Genomic DNA, 22,444 nt, shown 5'->3' with positions numbered 1-22,444 from the left:
TATTCTAGGAATTTTACTGTAAGTCTTTACTGCTTTTTTATTTCATATTTCTTTATTGGATATTTGTCCCCAGATTATCTCAAACTTTCCTACTGATAAATAATCCACACTTCGTTGTCTTGGCTGTAAATTGAATTTATTACTCCCAGATTTCCAATATCTGATATTTCATATATCTCATTGAAATTTACTCAGTTAGGTAAATTGTTTAACTTTACCCTCCTCAGTTCACTTCCTATTTGATATTTCATCATTTCAGCTGCTTTGAGTTCTTTGATTGATTTAGCACAATATTGACTGCTGTTGCCATGTATTTCACATTTGGGGTGCTTTTATTGGCTTTATTTACTTATTTATTTTTAAAATAAGTCTATTTATTTTTAAGTATTTATTTATACTTCCTTAGAAGGCTGGCGTCCTACAACATCTGCAATAAGATGCTGCAGATGTTCTATCAGACGGTTGTGGCGAGTGCCCTCTTCTACGCAGTGGTGTGCTGGGGAGGCAGCATTAAGAAGAAGGACGCCTCATGCCTGGACAAACTGGTGAGGAAAACAGACTCTATTGTAGGCATGGAGCTGGACAATTTGACATCTTTGGCGGAGCGACGGGCACTCAGTAGGCTCCTATCAATCATGGAGAATCCACTGCATCCACTAAACAGTGTCATCTCCAGACAGAAGAGCAGCTTCAGCGACAGACTGCTGTCACTGTCCTGCTCCACTGACAGACTGAGGAGATCGCTCCTCCCCCACACTATACAACTCTTCAATTCCACCCGGGGGAACATTAACATTATTCAAAGTTATTGTCTGTTTTTAATTACATTGTTATTACTCTTTAATTTAATATTGTTTTTTGTATCAGTATGCTGCTGCTGGAGTATGTGAATTTCCCCTTGGGATTAATAAAGTATCTATCTATCTATCTATCTATCTATCTATCTATCTATCTATCTATCTATCTATCTATCTATCTATCTATCTATCTATCTATCTATCTATCTATCTATCTATCTATCTATCTATCTATCTATCTATCTATCTATCTATCTAGTTCTTTTTTTTTTACTAAATCTCTTCCAAGCTCCAAAAAAATAAAACACCTCCTTGTTATTTGTTTTCTCACTGTACTGGGTTGGTAGAGCCATGTAACAATATACAATATTTTCGGCAGAATTACTGTTTTAAATAATTTTGCTTTTCCTTCCATAGTCAGCTTCCTTCGTCACCATACACCTAACCATTGGCTTACTTTACTTTATACATCTCACCAACATCACCAATCCTAATGCAGACTACCAAATTTAATCTACAATATTTTAACTTCATTTCCAGGAAGCCATATTTCCTTCCAAGTCATTTCTCTCTATCCGTCTTCTGAGAGGTGGTCAGGCACCCCCGGGACACATCTGTGCTGCCACCCTTTGGCTAGGAAGTCTTGAGCCATCCTGCTAATCATCCATGGCCCTTTCCTTTCTCATTTCTCATTTATTGGATGTGTCACTTTAAACTACCTATCAGCTGTGTACCATCTCTTCCTGCACTGCTGTCCCGAGTGTTTGCTTTCGTAACTCTAATCCTGTCGTCTGCACTGGTGTGCCGAGTTTCTCTCCCTCTTCTAGTGTGTATTTCTCCCTCTTCTGGATGTTTGCCTCCCCTGTGCCTCCTTGGCAGTGCAGATACCCTGGTAACCTCTAGCTACCTGGGTAATTCCTTACAATAGCAAGCATAATACAAAGGACATACCCTAAGGTTTACCACTTCCTCCACATTTCTCATTTATTACTGTGAACACACAAAACCACGTTTGCAGAGTTTACTGGTTTAATCCATTTTTTATGGACCCAAAACTGACACACACAGACTATGTGGTGAGGATCACAATGCAAAATACTCTGTTTTGGCCTCTGTTGTAGCAAAATACACAGTAGATTCACTTTTGAGCATGAGGAGCAAGCAGAGTCATTCCTGAGTTTAGGGGCCTCATGAGATGTGGAGTGTAATCTTTTCCGTCTGAGCACACGGAGACTAACATGAGACTTGATCAAAGTTTTCAAAAACATAAAAGGAATAGATAATAAGGCTACTGTTTTTAACTCAAAATAAATTTCTGAAGTTGATCAGTTTAAGGCTGAAGTCTTACACAGACACTGGAAAATGATAATATTCATAAGGAATGTACAGAAAGCACTGCCAAGCTACTGTGTGTAGTGGATGAGACACACATCAGGGACGTGAATTCTGAATTCACCTCGTCATTAGTCCAGTTTCATCTGCTATCAATTACTCACTACATTTACAAGAAATCAGAGCACAAATGAATACAACAGTTACAGAAAACTCGTTTTAAATGATAACAAACTGATTTAGTGAATGCAGATAGATTAGCTTACTTAGAGAAGAAAGCTTTGTGACCGATCAAGTTTTACATGCGTGCAGCACAGAAATAGGAAATAGGATTTATCACTTAAGAGTAGTGTAATGATGCTTCCCTCCGCTAGAAGTGTTGCAGCAACTACTTTATTCACTTATTACTGACATTGAGCAGCAGCGCTCTCTGGTCTCTACCAAGGCAGAACATGCAAATTTCAACCTTCCCTTTTCTAATTGACTTTGTAGGATTTTACTTATATCCATTTAGATACACGCAATAAAAAGGGAGTCTTGGTGCACACCACTCTTAAACTGCATGGAGGCCCATGTTTGGATTGTAATTGTAGCATCTGTGCTGTTAGCGTGGCAAACCTAAAGTGTATATGGCAAAAGTTCACATTTATGATTAGACTGGGCCCAAGGCACCCATAGAATGCTCAGTGGGCAAAATTAAATTTGGTGGGGGTTTTTTTTGACCCTGCATCAAGGGCCGGGGAAATCGCTGACATGAAATCACCTTGAGAAAAGGACACTGAAATGAAAGCATTTTTAAACATTACATTAGATGACAAAGAATTAAAAGGAGAGGACAGAAATGTATGTTCATGCATAGACTATGAGTACAAAAACAGACACCAATCACTTTGATTTTGAGTTTCTTCAGCAGAACAATCTTCTCCTAAATGTCATCAAGGAGTTGATTATGGACTTTGGGAGAGAACAGCAGCGGTGCTACCACCCCATCAGAATTAACAGCACTCAGGTGGAGAGGGTGAACAATTTCATATGTGTCGGTATCCACTGGTCCCAGCACATCAACACCTTGGTGAAGAAGGCACGACAAAGTGCCTAAGATCTTTACCATCTCAGACACCTTGAGGATTTCAGGATGCCCTCACAACTACTAAAGAACATCTACAAACGTATCCTGACAGGAAGTATTACTACAGCATGCAACAGAACCGTATGGTTCTGCATTGAGTGGTGCGGTTTAAGCGCATCACTTGGTGTGCATACCTAACTTCCGGGACATCTACACCAAGTGATGTCGGATGAGGACAAAGAAAATTATCAGAGATGCCAGCCATCCCACCTACAGCATCTTCAGGTAGGCGGTGCCATCAGTGCAGAGTTGCACCACTTCTGAGAGACTCGGGAGAAGCTTTTTCTCCCCACAGTCCATCCAAATCCTTAATGAGGACAGTGTGTAGAGCTACATGATGTCCTATTATTAATTCGATTGTATTCAATTATTTAAATTACTAAGTTATTTATTTATACTTTTTATAATTTGAATATAATGTATACTATTGCTGACATTTAATATAACAATTTTGATTGATAGTTATAAAGTCATGTGTTACAGTTAAACAAAGTCTCTGAGTTTAGCAACTAAGAATTTCACTACATATTGTACTGTGTGTGTAATTGACAAATAAAATTTGATTTGAATTAATTTGTGAATGAATGAGTGAAACATGCAAGGTTTTTATCTTTCCGCGATTTTATAACTAAAACAAATATAGAAACTAGATTTCTGACTTTATTGTCTATATTTATTAACATATTTTGATTAATACATTAATATTGATTAATTAATAATTAATATGTTAATATTATGGTTTTGTAGTTTTCTGTCTCCTGCAATTTTTGGTTGTACATTAACCCAACTGACCCTCAAGCAACACTGGAAGAGTGTCTACCTCAAAACATATATTCTGGTGCTTAGACGTACAGAAAAACAAAACCAGCTTCTATACAGACTGTGGAATATGACCAATGTTCCCTCTAAGCTAAGCGCGTGAGCGAGCGGTCACACAAATTCAGAGCGTCGCTCATACTTCCCGCACGATCGCTCATTCCGACGGCGTCGCTCGTACTTATCGCACGATCGCTCACTCCGATTGTCGGAGTTGGCGCTCATAAATTTTTGGCTTACACAAAATGTCGCTGATAAACAATGTTTTTTGCTCACTATATGCTACTCCTTAGAGGGAACATTGAATATGACCCAGACACAGACAGGCAGACACGTTTAAATCACCCCACACACATTTATTTTGGTGCTCCATAATACAATCCATCACTACTCACAACCCCAATACCCCTTAGTCCAGGCCAACACAATGCCTTCTTTCTCTTTTCTTCCAGACCGCCTCCTTCTCTCCTTCAGAAACCTTGTCCACTCTTCCACCCGACTCAAGTCCATCTCTGAAGGGAGGCGGCCCCTTTAAATAAGCACCCGGATGTGCTCCAGGTGTGTTCCCGGCAATCTCCCACCGACACTACCCAGTGTGGCGGAAGTGCCAGCTGTCTCGCCGGAAGCACTCCGGGTGTCCCTGTTCCTCTTCCCCCCAGCACTTCCTGGTGTGGCGGAAGTGCTGCGGTCCAGGGTCCTCCAGGTATTGGGGTCCCCCCTGGCGGTGACCACGGGCCCCTACAGGGTCGAACTTCCCAGCTCTGTACCCGCGGCCCCCAGGGTGGTCGCCCCCTCGAGGCACAAGCCCTCCTCCGATCTTCTCGGGCGTCCCGGCTGGGTACCACCCCCATCCGGGTACCACAAGACTTAGACGTTATTTCTCAGGAAACATCAATTGAGCACTAACACTGTTGTAGCAAATCCACTAAAAGCTTACAAATTAAAATAGCTGTCATGTTTTTTTTTTCACCTTTAAAATTATTTTTTATTTTACTTGTCCTTTCCTCAATTTCCTTTTCTCATTTTTTATACTGCCAAGTGAAAAAAATAAACATTCTTTTTTTGATGTTTACTTTTTCAAAAAAATAAAAGAGAAAATTCATTCCATTTTGTTGACAGCTTGGCCTGTTTTCCTTACAGGCGAATGGCTGCCTGACCTGTGTGTCCTGTTTTATTAATTCATTCAATTCCACTTTCCAAATAAATGAGAGTAACGTTTTAGTTTAGATACTGCAGAAAGCACCTGTCAGTCAGTTACTGCTGTGTAACAAGACCTTCACAAAGGCTTCTTTTGATCTTAATAATATTTAGAAATTATTAGTAAAGTGGCTATTCATCTCTGCAATGTGGTCTACTAAAATAACTTCACTTTGGAATGGTCAGATGTGGCTTAGTGAGACTCTTAATATCGCATACATCAGTATGAGATCATTGATTCTTTCATATTCACAGGTCATTTTATCAAAGGCTCCTAATGTGGCACACGACACAGAGAGGAATGATCATGTTACTTGTGCTTGAATGGCTGCCTGACCTGTGTGTGCTATTAAGTTCTGTTGCAATGCATTCTTCTTCGTCTTCTTTTGGCTGCTCCCGTTAGGGTTTGCCACAGCAGATCGTCCAAAATTGTTGTCCGCATATTGATTTGGCAAAATTTTGCACCGGATGCCCTTCCTGACGTAACCCTCCCCATTTATCTGTGTTTGGGACTGGCACAAAGTAACACACTGGTTTGTGCAATGCATTTTATACAGTAAATAATAGATGTATTTTTTTCAGTAACTAAAGCGTTACCCGCGAGTCCACCCAGTGGACAGGATGTCACTCCAGTGCACAGTATTCTACCTAACAAAGCCAGTTTTAAGGTGCTAAATAATCTAACATGAAAGCAAATTTGGGATGAAGGTGGAAAAAATCCATACAGACACCAGGAGAGTGTGGAAATTTCACAGAGTTGTGAGATTTGAACTCTGGACTGTGAGCTGTGAGGCACCAGCAAAAACTGTGGTGTTACTGTGGTAATCCCATTGGTTATTTCTTTATTTTTTAAAATCCTGTTTTGGATATTGCTGCAGAAGAAAAGGCGCTCACCATTTTTATGATGAGTGGCCACATTCCCTACTGAATAAACAGGCAGCTAGGGACAGAAAAAAAATGAAGACAGTTTACTGTCTGCCTCAAGCAACAGTATTTGGTATCTCTGCCGTAAAAAGTGACCAGAAGGCAAAGAATATGTTCATAAATACAAATGGTGTACATAGGCACAGTGGAAAACAAATACAAACCTGCCTTCTTTAGGTGCTGAGGACTTGTCTCTACAGCACTTTATTTGATTTAAAACCTATTAGAGTTACAAAAGAAGGAAAATAAAACATTCTCTGAATCTACTGGAAACTTCCCAAAAATTGCTATTTTCTGTATCCTATTATTGGCACTGAGTAAACTGGGAAAAGCGCAATATAAGCTGGTTTGTAAACATAGAATCTCCTTTGTAATAAGGTCCAGCATTACTGAAGCTTATTGCACCTCCTCAAAAACTATTGCAAAAGAACTTCATTATTTTGAAACAGTTATTGTTATATTACTTGCTATGGCTGGTAACATCCTGCAATCAAGTGATTCGGTTGTCTAGTGAAGGAGAAATTAACCACATGTGTGGTGAGCAATTGAATGACTCAAATTAAAAGATGTTATAAAGGTAAATTAAACCCTGTATGTTGCCAAGTGGGACGGCACGGTGGCACAGTGGTAGCACTGCTGCCTTGCAGTTAGGAGACCCGGGTTCGCGTCCTGGATCCTCCTTGCATGGAGTTTGCATGTTCTCCCTGTGTCTGCGTGGGTTTCTTCCAAGTGCTCCGGTTTCCTCCCACAGTCCAAAGACATACAGGTTAGGTGCATTGGCAATTCTAAATTGTCCCTAGTGTGTGGTGTGTGTGCCCTGCGGTGGGCTGGTGCCCTACCTGGGGTTTGTTTCCTGCCTAGCATCCTGTGCTGGCTGGGATTGGCTCCAGCAGACCCCTGTGACCCTGTAGTTAGGATATGGCGGGTTGGATAATGGATGGATAGATGAATGGTTGTCGAGTGGCACATTTATCCTGCCTAGTTCAGGATAACACACAGCCAGTGGTTATCCCAGCAGCACTGGGAGCAAGGCAGGAAGCAGCCATAGTGGACTGTATGCTTATTTTTTGCAGGATACAACTGCTCAACCAATCAGAAAAGAGTCTACTGTATGCAATACAGTAACATAAACCTATAATTAAAGTATCTGTTTAGTTTCAATCAAGTAATTTGAAAATAGATATTCTGAAACAGTGTGATCTTGTGTGTTCAGTGTTCCTACTTTGAATCTTCGGAGCTCAGGTCAGAGATGGAAAAAGGACATTATTCATTTAATAGCACATTAAAGCCTAAACATATTTTGTTAATTGAGAAGTATTATTGACACATTTCCAGTATCTTATGTTAAAACAAGCAATTGTCTGTAGTTCAGCACATTCACTGATACCAATCAACTCACAATTACACAGGGAGCCCATGCAAAACTCACGTAGAGCCTACGGCTGTGAGGCAGGAATGGCCACTCAGCCAGCGCTAAACTTTCTGTACTGAACTTACTAACATTAACCTGATTAAAACTAAATGTAAACTTAGAATTTTTGTTCAGTTCTCGTCATTTTATTGCAAGCAATGCACATGCTTAACCTTTCCCATTAATAGCTGTCATGAGACAACCAGATCACACGTGTATAAGATGTTACAGGCAGCCACAGGAAATAGCTTTGTGAAATAATTAAGTAAAAATGCCATACTTTTCACAAAATAATTCGATAATCATTGTGAAATAATGCAATACTTTTGCAAATTAATGCAAAAAACTTTTTGAGTTATTTCTGCAGTAGTAGATGGACTCTGCAAGCATGGCACTATTGTGGACCCTGCTCAGTACTCTTGAGATGTGCCTTTTGTTTCATTTAGAGAAATGTAGCAAAGCTAAAAGACCACCAGCTCTATGAAAATATCACATTAAAAAGAAGTAGAATACCTGCTGTTACTGTAGAAGAACATTTTAAAATAACTAAAACTGAACAAAATATAACATGCCGCTTATAGCAGTTTCAGCAGTTCAGTACTGAAGCCCAGTCTGATTACTTTTCTTTCATCTATAAACACGGACTGCGGTAAGAATCAATTCTGTTGTTTCCTTAATCTAGAGAGAAGACGCTCTATGATCTTTGGCTTTTTTCCTGCATGGAACCATTGCTGTTCTCTTTATAATCATCTTTAATGTTTTAACATACATGTAAACAATTTGATTTAAACAGGAAAAATAACTAGTTGCATGGCAACATCTATTATTCAAAATGCATAATCCATGCATTGCTGTGGTCATTCTCAGCCCTGCACTGTTTAAAGCCTTTTTAACGGACATTTTTTGGTGACCATAAAAGCAACAAGTTAATTTTTCTTGACGACATTTGGTTCAGCTGCTGCACTTACTGAAAAAAGCACCCTTTGTCATTTTGCAGTTTGAAAGTGGTGGTTTCGGAGCATTTAAATGACGCCACAGCCATTGCTGTCCTATTTATAATCAGTTGCTGTTTATTCAGGGCGATGGGTATGCAGTCGTCATTTAACTCTCTGTGGAAAGCAGGGAAATGACTGAACATGAGGAGTGAGTCACACTGTAGTTCCCTGAGTTAAATGCATTTGAATAAAAGCAAAAATGAGCTGAAAAGTGCAGCCATGAACCCAATGCAAATCACACATACTGTATTTTGAAGCAAGTTGCTCTTTTTTGTGAGTTGCAGTTTTACCTAAGACTACATAATCAAGTTAATGATTAAATACTGAATGTATATATATGCCTTAGAAATCTTTGCACACTGGAAAAAATCTTAAAAAGTTAAAACTAGCAAACATTGCCCCATTATATAAAAAGTTGATTCAGGAAAACTTACTAACTATAGGCCAGTTAGCGTAACACACATTGTAAGCGAGTAAATGAATCCAAATGCCTCATACCTGCTAAGTCTGAATTCTGTCAACGTTCAGCTACAAAGATATCTGTCATTCCATTTAGTTGTGTGACGTCTGCAAGTATGACCGTTTTACCAGCTTCTTAATTTTACTTTATCTAGACATTTATTTAAATTAAAAGGTGTAGAGACCACAGCTCCAATCCCCAAAGGACTACACTTTAACATAATCTAATAAGGAAAACATTACATGTATACCTTGAACCATAAACCAGTGCTTAAGACAATGTTTCACTGATCTACACAATGCAGCTTAAACTTCCATTTCTTTAGTTTGATCACTAGCCTCTTGTGACATACCTCATCAAAAGCTTTTAGAAAATCAGGATAAAGCATTCTTTCTTCCTAAAGAAATTCTGACTTATTAAAGTAATAGGATCTCCAACATCTAGATCCATGTTGACTACGCACTATAATATCTGTATATAAAATGTGTGGCACAATTTAATAATTGCTACTAATGAGGAGCACATAGGAGTCTTCACAATCCAAAACTAGATGGTGTATAGAAGTGATTAGAAAGGTTACAAAGAATGCCGTGTGACATATAAATCAAGAGAGTTTCTTCTTAGATGGTATGGCATACTGGATTCAGTTTGAAAATTCCAGAGCGGAACAAGTTATTTCTAGACTGTGAAACTGGAGCTATGAGGAGAAACTGTAGGAGCTGTATGTTTGAAGTTTAAGCAAACAGAGATTACGTGTTGACATGATAGAAGTGTTCAAAATTCTAAAGGGAATAAGCACAACGAATGATAACTTGAAAATGAGTTCTTCATCTAAAGCACAAGGATTCAGATGAAGGTGGTTAAAGGAGTACTCCACTCAAGAATGATAATTTTTTGCATGTTACTCACCTCATTTAGTTTGTAGTGGTGATAGAGAAAACTTTTTAATCTCATGTTTTTGATAGAAAAGGACTTAAGAAAAATTTTGACCCAATAATAACAGAGCTGGACAACAGCAAACAATATCAAATATATCAATATAAAAATGTTCATTAAAAAAATCTCATGTTACTCATAAAGTCATCCAGTCATATGATCACAGTGGGCAAAACACATGCATTTTTTGAGAAAATATTAACTCCAGAAAATGACATTACTGTACAAACAGGAAGCCCCTTCACATGGGGGCACTCTTTTAAATAGAAGACCCACCTCTCCCCTCATTCATTGGTCAAGAGTCCTGACTGTGTAATATATGTCAAATATCAACTTGATGGTATTTTGAAAGAGGTATTTGAATAACAGGCAGCACAATGGCACAGTGGTTAAGCCTTGTGTTGTTTGGGCGCTACCTACTGAGTTTGGGAAGCCGCTGGGTTTGACTCTGGGGTGCTGAGTCCCAGTGCGCGTGCGCTTCGGTGCGTCTGGCATCCATGCATATATACAACCTTCATTTAGTAATATAGATGTCTTCACAAGTTTTCTGCTACTCGGCAGACTGTCCCATCCAACATTTGCTGTTACAGCTCTATGATGTTATGCAGGCTTTGCTAAGGATAATGGGGACCTAGGAAAAAGTCTGTCTAGGCTGGCCGCACAGTGTATTTTCAGGAAAATATTTAACACAACAAAAAATGCTTTGGCAAATTTCACCGATCAACACTAGTCTGCCTCTTCTCTTTTTCTCGTACATGATGTTTCTAAAGAAGAATCCACAAAATGTGTCTGATACACTTTTTCTCTCACTCATCTTAATTTAATATATTTAAAAATAATCAAATGTAATTAGACTAAATTGGAATGGATTTACTATCCTGTATTAAAAGCTGTGGTACAACAAAAGTCTTTATGCATGATTTGAGAAAGCAATTAATCTTGGGTGATATGTTGGTAGACAAGTGACTCTTTTGATTAAGTTCTTACCTGAACAACACCTGAATGCAGTGAAATGTCATCATTAATGTTTAATAGCTCCTCAGCTTTAAGATTCCCATGTAAGTATGCATATTTTTTCAGATTGAGGCTTAAGGAATCTGTGAAAAGGATGTTGCCTTATCTTTGTACATATTTTTATTAATTTATAAAAGCTCCAAAGCAGTACTTGTTTATGTCACAAAGCAAGTGGCAATCTACTTCAGTAAATTATTTTACAAATAGTTCATGCTTGTCGCTAAACAGGGACCCTCACATGATAACACCTATGCATCCAACAAAGTGCTCTTATCTACTCTTACCCCTCTCTTGTGTTTTCGACGGCTGACAGTGGAGACAGATGACTGTGTGAGTTATTGATGTCTCCTTCCAGAGGTTGATGTCTGGATGGCAGATCATGAGGAGATGGGAGAAGGCTAGACACAGATCCATTATGGGATGCACTGGAAGCTGGGTATAAACCTGTAAAAAAAAGCAAAATAATGCACATCAAGTACATTTTGGATACTTGGTAATCATTTCTATGTGACACATGTAGGATAGGTGGCTCAGTTTTAAGTATTGTTTAAATGTACCAGTATAAAACAATCAGGATACACAGCAGTGCCTTTGATGATGTTGTAGACTTTAGGGGTACTTACATATGACCTATCCTGGCAAACAAATGATTAACAGAAAGAAAAAAGTAACAAAAGAAAGGTATTTTTAACAAAATTAAAGTGCAGAATAGGAGCAGGGAAAGAAAGAATACACAAAGGGGTAAAAATAATACAAAATAAGCCTTCTGGCCTCCTTGAGCAAACACAGAATGTCTGACTGCCCCATGGTGTGGCTGCTCCACACAGATTCATCCTTCTCACTCCAAACCTCTGGCCTCTTTCCTTTCCTCTGCCTATTGAGCCATCGTCATCAGCTACCACCCAACTTCAAGCTGATATACTGGTAGGAAGGGGCTTTTAAGCCCAGGGCCACAAACAACTTGAGGCAGCCTTTCAAGAACCCTTCCAGGTTTCCTGGCCAACATTCAAAAGTCTTCTTGTGCCCTTGAGGACTTACCTCAGGGGGGAACAAGTTTCCATGAAAGCTTCTCATATGTTAAGTCTGGTGAGTCTCTCCAGTACTCTAGCAAATCTAAGCCATGCTTACTCTTAGGGGCTTAGGGAAAATTTAATTATTAACAAACTCAGAATCATATACTGCCAATTTGTCAACATTTCAACCATTACAGTGTACATCATCACAAAGCACTTTAGATGTAGAGTAGTGGAAAATTTCACAGAAATACAAAATGTATGCAATCTGAGCACAGGCTAGTTAAGTAACCTGCCAATGAAGGTACAAAACCTTGCAGCCAAGTGATTACTGGCGTACCCCTTTATCCACATGGCCAGGCTGCAAACACACAGAATTCTCACTGGAAACAAATTATTTATGGAGAGTCTTATTAGCTGCGTGGTGCTTCAGAGGAATACAACATATACAGTCTATTCTGTGGAGCAGTACATGGAGAGCTATCTTCAGAGTATGTCTTTAACGGTTACTTTTATGGCATTAAGAATAAGCTGGGCTTATGGGAAAGTGCTGGGGATCCCCATACTAAGGTGAGCCTGAATTGTTATCACTGTTATGTGGCAAAGTAAACAAGCAGATTGACTTTGTGGTGTAAAATACTGTGCAAGCAGAACCACCACTCTGTTGTGCTACTCAAGACCCAAAATAAAGTGGTGCCAGACCACAGCAGACATACTAAAAAGTTTATATGATTCTTGCCAGGACGGGTAAACACAGTGAGAAATGACAAGATACAATATTCTTTTGTCTGCCATGGTTACTAAAGAGCAGTGGCGACAGATGGCCAGCTGCCCCTTACCCATGGGCTTCTCCTTCTGACATCTTTCTCTCTCTCTCATTCACTTTTCTTTTTCTCACCAAGGCCCTCCTTCTCCAAAATTAAACTTATTTCTTCAGCTGAAAATTTCACCAATTATTAGTAGAGAGTAGCCATTTAAACTACCAGAATAGGCCACTTCTAGGTTCAGGTTTCCTTGGGTACTTTGACTGCCTCATTTAAAAATGTCAGTCTGACTGTGCTGTCATTTTTCAGGCCTTAGTTACACATATTGGTGTACTGTTCCCTAGTGGCACCTGTCTGTGGCCATATAGTAAGGAATGGTACTTCCAGGCTGGGGACATGTCATCATGAAGCAGTGTGCCACTGAAAACACTGGCCATTGTTACAGTTGTGATCAGGGTCTCCCCTGACAATACCATTAGCCAGGAGTTGGTTTAGTAATGTTTCTTTCAAAGGTTGAAAGTATAAGTGAGACAGACATCAATATTGTATATCTGATAATAAGCTGCACTGATGGATCAGTGATGATTAAAACAAGAAATTCCGTGATTCTAGTGCTGTACAGTGTCATGTAAATGTGTTTATGGAGTCAAAGATGCAGATAAGCCCGTCCATGTGTGCTTAATGATGACTAAGACCTGGGGCCTCATGTATAAACGGTGCGTACGCACAAAAATGTTGCGTAAGCCCGTTTCCACGCTCAAATCGCGATGTATAAAACCTAACCTTGGCATAAAGCCATGCACATTTTCACACTAGCTAAATGCTTGGCGTATGCAAGTTCTCCACTTGGTTTTACAAACTGGCGGCACCCAGCGTTAAAGCAGTGCTTTTGTTCCAGTGTGGTTTTTTAGATCCACATCCCTGACACGGCTTTATTATATACACTGAAATCAGCCACATATTGATTATTAGTTTAAGGCATCTGATTGTAATTAACCTGTAACAATATAATGGTCCACGGAATAGCCAAACTATTCCAAATACCATAGCTGCTTTAGCGTAGTTCCTTTCACTGCACCTTTTTCTTCTTCTTTCAGCTGCTCCCTTTAGGGGTTGCCACAGCGTATCATCTTTTTCCATATTACTCTCACTGCACCACTCGGAGTATTTATATTACAGTATCTGAGTGGGGAATCACAGCTCTACAGTAGCTGATTGGAAAGAGAATTATCGGTATACAGCATCAAGCACACGCTGTCTATTGAACTGCTCTCATATGGCAAACGCTTCAGAGCCTTTCCTGTACGGACCTCGCGGTTCAGAAACAGTTTTGTCTCAAGAACTATAAACGCACTCAATCAGTCCATCAAGTGCTCCTTGTAGAACTGTTTGTACTTATTAGTACAATTACAATACAATACAATTTATTTTTGTATAGCCCAAAATCACAGAAGAAGTGCCGCAATGGGCTTTAACAGGCCCTGCCTCTTGACAGCCCCCCAGCCTTGACTCTCTAAGAAAACAAGTTAAAACTCCCAAAAAAACCCTTGTAGGGAAAATGGAAGAAACTTTGGGAAAGGCAGTTCAAAAAGAGACCCCCTTTCCAGGTAGGTTGGGCGTGCAGTGGGTGTCAAAAAGAAGGGGGTCAATACAATACAATACACAGAACAAATCCTCAATACATCCATCCATCCATCCATCATCCAACCCACTATATCCTAACTACAGGGTCACGGGGTCTGCTGGAGCCAATCCCAGTCAACACAGTGAGCAAGGCAGGAAACAAACCCCAGGCAGGGTGCCAGCCCACCCCAGGGCACACACACACACACACACACACACACACACACATCCACCTAACCTGCATGTCTTTGGACTGTGGGAGGAAACTGGAGCACCCGGAGGAAACCCACGCAGACATGGGGAGAACATACAAACTCCATGCAGGGAGGACCCGCAAAGTAAACCCGGGTCACCTAACTGCGAGGCAGCAGCACTACCACTATGCCACCATGCCGCCCATCCTCAATACAGTATAAAAATAAAAGTTTTACAAGTATGGACCACAATTTAACAGTAGATGATATCACGTAATATGATTTGGATTTGTTTAGAGTCCTGGTGACCTCAGCCATCAAGCTGCCTACCCCATTTGGCCATTCCACAGCTGAAACAGCGCTAGGGCACCCAATCTGATTAAAGGACCCCTCTACTCCATGATTCCTGTGATCCTCCATCAGGGATGACTTTACCTTAGGCAGGCAAAACAACTTAGCAGGTGGGCCATGGCACCAAGTGCCACATTTGAGTACCGAGAAGAGAAACAGAATAACCTGAACAATTACCTCATTGTAAACTTGTGATACAGTTATAATATTGCACAACCTGAGCCACTTTATAAATTGCGCATTTACATATGATGACAATATCATTTTTAAGATGAAATGCAGCAAAATATGTTTATTACATTATACAGATAAAATGATAACATCATTTAAATAATCTATATGGTTAATAATTAAACATGTGAGGACACGGTGCCGCAGCGCTAGCGAGGAGCTGGTGCCCCGTTCAGGGATTGTTCCTGCCTCGCGCTGTATTCTTGCTGGTGCTGGCGCGACACTGGAAGGATAGATAGATGGAATAATTAAACATGTACTACAAAGATATTTCAGTGATCCTTAAAAGTTTCGAAGAATCAGCGTTCTAAGCTTATAGATGGCTTAGCATCTATTACAAAGCTGATTGTGTGGTGATTGGATATTTGGAGAAAGAAAAGGAAGGATAGGAATTGGAGATTAGTATGTTTGAAAGAGACAGTACTGCTGCAATAAATTATTTCATTGAAGGTTGCACATGACGCAGCAAGCATCTTGTGGGAGGCAGGAAAAATCTCTGGACAGGGCGCCAGTTCGTCACTATCACTGCGCCACTGTGTTCCCATGTTTAATAACATGCATGAAAATGATATCAAGTATACATCTCTGTATTTTAATTATTCAGAGATCTGTAATATCACGAATGTAATGGATTCTGTGTCCTGTCGGAGGTAGAGAAAGCCCGTTTAAGAAGCACGTAGTGATTCACACACATAGAGCACATAGAAGAACACATACAAAACAAAGCATTTAATGTGCTACTTTAGTTACGATGGTATTTGAGAAACTAGTAAATTAAATGATTTTAAGATGAAGTTTATGATGTTCAACTTTAATGACAAAATAAACTATGTAATTAAAGTGGAAATTTCAAGATTAAAGTTGACATTTCAAGGTTTTTTTCTCACTGTGTCTTTAGTTTTTTTCTTTTCTCTGTACCCTAATAAGCTTTCATATGACACTCAGATAATGGGCTATGACTCGCCTTTTTACAGCGACTTTGATATCTGACAACTTCTTTTTTATTTTGGGCACTGTGCGACTTTGTGAACTTGAGCTTTCAAGTTTCTCCGACATTCTATGTCACGCGATCAACTTCCTTTTGTTGTTTATATCACTATTTAAACTAACAAATAGTACGTTTTCCTTGCCTCCACTTGGTATTCACTGAAATTCTTTTATTTCCCTTGTGCTTTTGCCATTGCCTTTTCACAGAACGCTGAGCTTAAGGGCTATTTATATTGATTTGCATATTCAAAGAAGTGTAATTCTGGGAGGAGTTTGGGTGGGGCAGTAGGCGTGTGCACGTGCGTTACTTTTCACGCTAACCGGGATTTATGGAGCGGAAGAACGTGGAAGTTGGCGAACGTACAGATTTATGCATCTGGATTTTTTTTGTACGTACGCACATTTCCACTTTTGTCCTTACGCCATGTTTTAGTGTGATTTCTATGCAAGGCGTTATGCATGAGGACCCTGGTCTTGAACTCCTGCCTCTGGGTGCAATTTATCAAATTTATGAAACAAGTCCAACTATAAAGGAAAGTGGCACAAGTGAAACTTCATACAGGCAAAATGAATACAAATTATTCTGCAGGTGAAACAATTGTTTTGGTAAACAAATCGTAATAATAAATTTTAACTTAATAATAAAAAACAATATTAATAACGCACATAATTATTAATGTTTTTGTTGTTTATTTGTTGTTTTCCTCTGAAAGCTATATATTTGGAAAAAGCAGGTTAATGGTGATGGAAAATGGTGGATGAATTAGTCTTGTTTCAATAATAATAATTAATGATTTGTATGCTAATAAATGTTTTATTTCATCAGTCAGTTGATATTTGATGCAATGCTATTTTAAACACTACCATCAAGTAATATATAGAGACAAAATAATAAAGATTACTATAAAAAGGAATGAAAATAATTACTTAAACAGAGCAACTATTGCAGTAAAAGTAAAGTAAATGTTTTCAGGTGGACCTTTCAACACGTAGCCACAATCAAAGTAATGACAGCACATACTATAAAAAAGCAAGAATTCTATTTCCATTTATGGAGGAAGCGTTGAACTGTTGCAGAAGACACATAAACACTGGCATGGAAACACCGAAACATCAGGTCTATGCAGTAACCTTAGAATGACCCAAACTGCCACTATGGGCTGCTGCCCACCTATCCTGACTACCACTTAAGCACAAACACAACTCCGCTTCACTCATCTTGGCTGTTTCTCTCCTTGTTCCTTCAGAAATGTCACTCTGCTCAGTTTCAAATGTAAAGCTCAATAAGAGCTTGGTGCTGGTGATTTTGGCAAGGATTCATTCTGGAGTCCCATTGGCCTTATGGACACCAGGCTACAGTGAACTGTTGTGGCCTATGCTCCCATTATATTAGCATTAGCTGCCCCATCTTAATCTTTATTATAATCTTCTTCCTTCAATCCTTTCTTGGTGTGCCATGTTTATTCATTTTTGATGATACTCTTGCAGTTCAAAAAAAAACCCCAACATTTTAAAATAATCTCCATTTGCAATTAAGCAAGAAACTGTCAATTTGAAATATTTTGGGTTCCAGAGTGGCACAGAAGGCACTATGACAGACTTAGAGAGCTTAAACCCTTATTTAATAACAAGATGGGGTTTACACTCTGTTTGGTTTGTACATTCTTTCCATGTTCATGTAAGTCAGTGTGCCCTATTATGTGCATGATCCTACTCAGGAGAGGGTCCTTCTTCCAAACCCTCTGCATTTCCATGATCCTTCACAGACCACAAAAGTGTTTAAAACATTAATTCATTATCTGTCCATCCATTAATAAATCTACCTAATCAAATGCAGAATCACAAGGAACACATTCCATTCTGGGAAGTACCAACACTTGGATGAGGTGACAAATCATCACAACACATACTGTAGATAGTTCAAATTGCTGGAGCTGAACACAAATATATTCATTCATTCATATTGTGAACGTAGTTGTTCCAGTACAGTACAACTAGAGGCCATTGCAGAATCCGACAGCATCTGGAACCAGCCTTGGATATGGAGATCAGTACATTGCAGGCCATGTTCACACACACACACAGACACATACTGTGATTTAATTTAGAACTACTAAGTTAACAACAACCAAAAATGTGTAAGGATAACTAGGGTACCAAGAGAAAATCTCAAGAAGTCCCCACAAATACATAGTACTCAGCACATGATTTGAACATTAGTCCTTGGACTATACAATATAAATGGAGACACACTGAAAAGCATACTTCCATTTAGTGCTAAGTCCTTTTTTATGTTACATGAATAGAGTAGGCTCTAGCCCAAACATGTATCTGAATTGGATGAAGAAGATTTGAGAACATTATGTTACATTGTTATGTTATAGGAGAGGCATCAAACCTTTGGTTTACACCTAAGAGGGCTCTCACCCTTCAGGTCAGCCAGGTCTGACTCTCTGCTCCATATAGCAGAGCACACTTACCCCCATAAAGTTTGTAAAATGAGAATAAACAATTACACATGCACTGATGTCACCATGTGATCATATGGTGCTGAATAAGGAGTCAAAATTAATGGACTGTGTCATCATTGTGAGTGTCATGAAAAAGTAACACAGGCACCCTTTGGGCTTTAACCTTCCCGATATAGCCTGAGCATGTGATGACACACATGGTGCACATGAGCGTTGGCTCAAGAGCTTGCCATCGTCTAAATATAATACATTTGTAAGTTAAAAAGCTTGACCTAGGTTTGGCCACTATATAAAACTTTGTTTATTGCTCTTGTTTTTATAAATTTCAGGGATCAACTGCCCAAGAATTCTATTCCAACATTTGAATGTGGCACAGGAACTCTCACATGCCCACTGCCAGTTACAGTACTAAGGGATGTACACAGTTCCAGATCAACAGAGAGAGACGGGCCAGCATCGATCACAGTGGGCACCATCTCTGTCATGTTTCTCAAAGCTCAGTGCATCCTATGTCAGGCCTTGCACCTGGCAGTTAAACACTGATCAAACTGGTGGGTCTTGGGGGCACAGGACCAAAACCAGCATGAGGGGATTAGCGGCACTAGCAGTGCTATTTAAAGATGGACTACAGTATGTGAATGTGGTGGTGGGTCAACATGAAAACCAGATTGGACGGAAAAGTGATCAGTATGTCAATCAGTAAAAAATGAGAACCAGGGAGAGGGCAGAGAAGTGTCAAAAAGTAGGCAATACTGGGTAGTATTAAAATGAAAAATGTAAGAGTGTTGACTAAAAAGAGATTTAAAATACAAAATAAAGAATGGCAACATCAAGGCAAGACTTGAAAACGAGGGAAAGGCCATGACTTAAAAACTTAGTTCTGGTTAGCACGTTGATCAGCTGATATGAAAAAAAGAGCCAAGTTAGCAGGCTGCTTATGCACAATGTGTGCTACTAAGTGACAATGAGGCCTGAAAAATCAATGGAACAGAGTGTGAAAATTGCTCAGAGGCATCTGTTGCAAGTCTAAACACAGATGAACCCGAAAATGTTTTTTAATTGAAACTGCTAGACACCACCTTTGTGATACTTTTTGCTGTGTCTTCCTAGAAGGTTACAATTTGCTTGTTTATTCCTCTTGCTCATTAAATAATTCCACCTGTGGCAATGCACATTTTTGCCACTCAGCCCCCATATACAGTATAGCACATTATTAGGTACGAGTCAATACAGTTATTCGACAAACAATATGGAGAGTAATACTTGTTTAATGGTAGAATACTCCCATGATACACTACATCTATGGAACAATGGGCAAAATAATAAGTAAATAAAATTATCTTGGGAAAAATGTGAAGAAAATGAAAAAGATAAGCTCAATAAAACATACAAAACAGCCATTAGAAGCAATACAAATGTATAAATTCCACACTGTGTCCATTTGTCCCCAATGCATATTTTCATTGAATTTTGCAATTTTGAAATTGAAAGCCAAATGAAACTCCACTCCACTCTAAATACCTCGGCAGTTTCAAAACTCTGTCCTGCAAGCTAAAAGTTACCTGTCCTTTTTAAGTAGACACACACGATGCAAACTTACAAGACATCTAACAGACATTGTACCTGCGACAGACTTCTCAAGAGCAATCCAGAAATTAACATTTCACAAAATGACAACCAATATTATATATACAATATGTAATATGTGAGAAATGAATGCCAATGTATAAGTTGTTCAGAAGCTCACAACGAGGTGAAGTGGTGCGAATTGCAGTTCTGAAATATTTGAAACTTTTACAATGAAAATATATCATAATTTTTTTTTTTAATTTTTAATTTTGCATTAGGCACTTGATATGCATGTAACTCTTATGGTTCATACTTAACTTTCATTTCAGCCCATGAACCCACCCTGTGCTTATGCTATGCTTATTATTCTTGATTTGCAAATTCGCATGAGAGCTATAGTACTATGGAGTTAAGAAACTCCTTGCAGATCACATCACAGAACACCCTGGTGAGCCTTAGACTCAGAGCTTGCTAAGGTAACACCACATGCTGTTTGGGTTTCCCTGTCACTATAACCACATAAGGAATGTCATGCATGTGCACCAGGGGATCATCTTCCAGGCAAAGTTAAGATATGTGATACCATGTCGGGATGACTGTTTCTGCTGTTTTGTCTGCAGTTCAGACAAACTATCCAGTAAGGTCAACTAACCCCACCCACAATGCCCAAAACAGAACACACCCCTTCCAGTCACATGCCTTAAAAGCACATGGCTCCTGGAAAGTGGTGTCTCATTCTAAAGAGGTCTTCAAAGAGGAGAGAGTTCCTGCATAAATGCAATCCTGCCCCTGATGGAGAGTTTCAATCTTGGGCAATTGCTGGCCAAGTTTTTTGTCATGCAGCCACACAGTCCTTATTCTGAGAGTGCCCCAACACTCTTTGGCAACTATTTGTGGCCTGCCCCATAGCTATAAAGTTCACTCCCCGTAGTCATGCCGTGGTTCATCCTTAGCACGATGTTACTTACAGTGCACCAGCATCCTTCATTGTCCATGCTTGTGGATATTCTGTGTAATTTACACCTTCATTGGTGGTCTATTTAGAATTTTCAGTTGCTGGCTGTTCGACTAAGTGGTACAGACTTTGTGTTTCATTTTGTGTTGAGGAGTGCATACTTGAGGTGGCAATGCCAGCTGTTAGAGCCCAGCATGGATTTGCTTTTTCCACAGACAGAAATGGTGTATCTGTTCATTTGTCATTGAGTAAATTATTGCAAAGTCAAATTTTCATTCTATTATATAGAATTTGTTTAAACAAAGACCAAGACTTAATTATGTCTTCATCATAAAAAGTAAAAAAAAAAACATTTAACGGGGTGCACTTCATTTTTCACAAGACTGTATTGCTTAAGTTTTATTTGCATGCACAGTACATCATATTATTTATTTTAGTCTTCTATTTACGTCCCAACCATAACCATCCCTCATTTCTGATTGGGTGGTCCAGCTGTTACAAATCAGACCGATCCTAAGCACAATGTCCCAAAAAAATACAGGTACAGCAGCACAGCTTTATTGTTTGTGCTTGCTGTTTCCTGATAAAAGGAAAGTAACAAAGCACAAGAAGGATGAACAAAAGCAAAAGACAGAAAGATGTAAAAAGTCAGGTCGACAGTGCCTGGTTTTCCACACTGATCAGAAAAACTGGAGAACCTATAGAGTCTCTGCATTCCCTTTACGGCAAACCCGGCTGTCCTACTGACACAACGAGGTCATGTGCGATACAAATAACGTGCACATGTCTGCAAAAACATGTGTAAGTACAACAAGTGGTGTGAAGAATTGAAATGTCAACAAATTGGAATCTGGAAAACATACAGTATATGGTGTTTGTCATTAACAGAAAAGTAAAAATATCGGGAGTGTGCGCCCCTCGACTTCTCGTATACTGAGATAGAGGGAAAGGTCATCAGAACCACTTCCAGTTGTGTAATATTTTTCAAATATCATACATCTTTGTTTGTCATCATAACTAATTGATAATATAGATACACAATCATTTATCTGTATTTATAATCAAACTTTAGGTTAAAACAATATTTTCGCACTTAGGGAGGTCGAAAACAGTCGTGGATTTTTTCATGATTACTTTTGCATTACCTAGATTACGCGCAAAGTAAAAAGAGTCACCTAAAACATAGAAAAAGTGTTAGTATTATATAATATTTGCTGCAATAAATTGCTATAGGTAAGCTATATTTAATTATGATAATGATGGCAGAAATAAAAA

The 22,444-nt window shown here is 39.1% G+C and overlaps 1 protein-coding gene across 2 annotated transcripts in view; it reads right to left on the bottom strand.

Annotated features, from left to right (window-relative positions):
- The window catches only part of LOC114658379 (zinc finger protein GLIS1), a 399,488-nt gene that overhangs the window by 45,993 nt on the left and 331,051 nt on the right, over positions 1-22,444 (bottom strand). For both annotated transcript variants that reach the window (XM_051932942.1, XM_051932943.1), the window contains exon 7: positions 11,296-11,455. In XM_051932942.1, coding sequence (XP_051788902.1) covers positions 11,296-11,455 — 160 coding nt within the window. The remainder of the gene's footprint in view (positions 1-11,295; positions 11,456-22,444) is intronic.

Source organism: Erpetoichthys calabaricus, chromosome 10 (genome assembly GCF_900747795.2).
Source record: "Erpetoichthys calabaricus chromosome 10, fErpCal1.3, whole genome shotgun sequence".
Lineage (NCBI taxonomy): Eukaryota > Metazoa > Chordata > Cladistia > Polypteriformes > Polypteridae > Erpetoichthys > Erpetoichthys calabaricus.
Note: the sequence above shows the minus strand (reverse complement) of the source record. Positions and strands in the feature narration are given on the sequence as shown.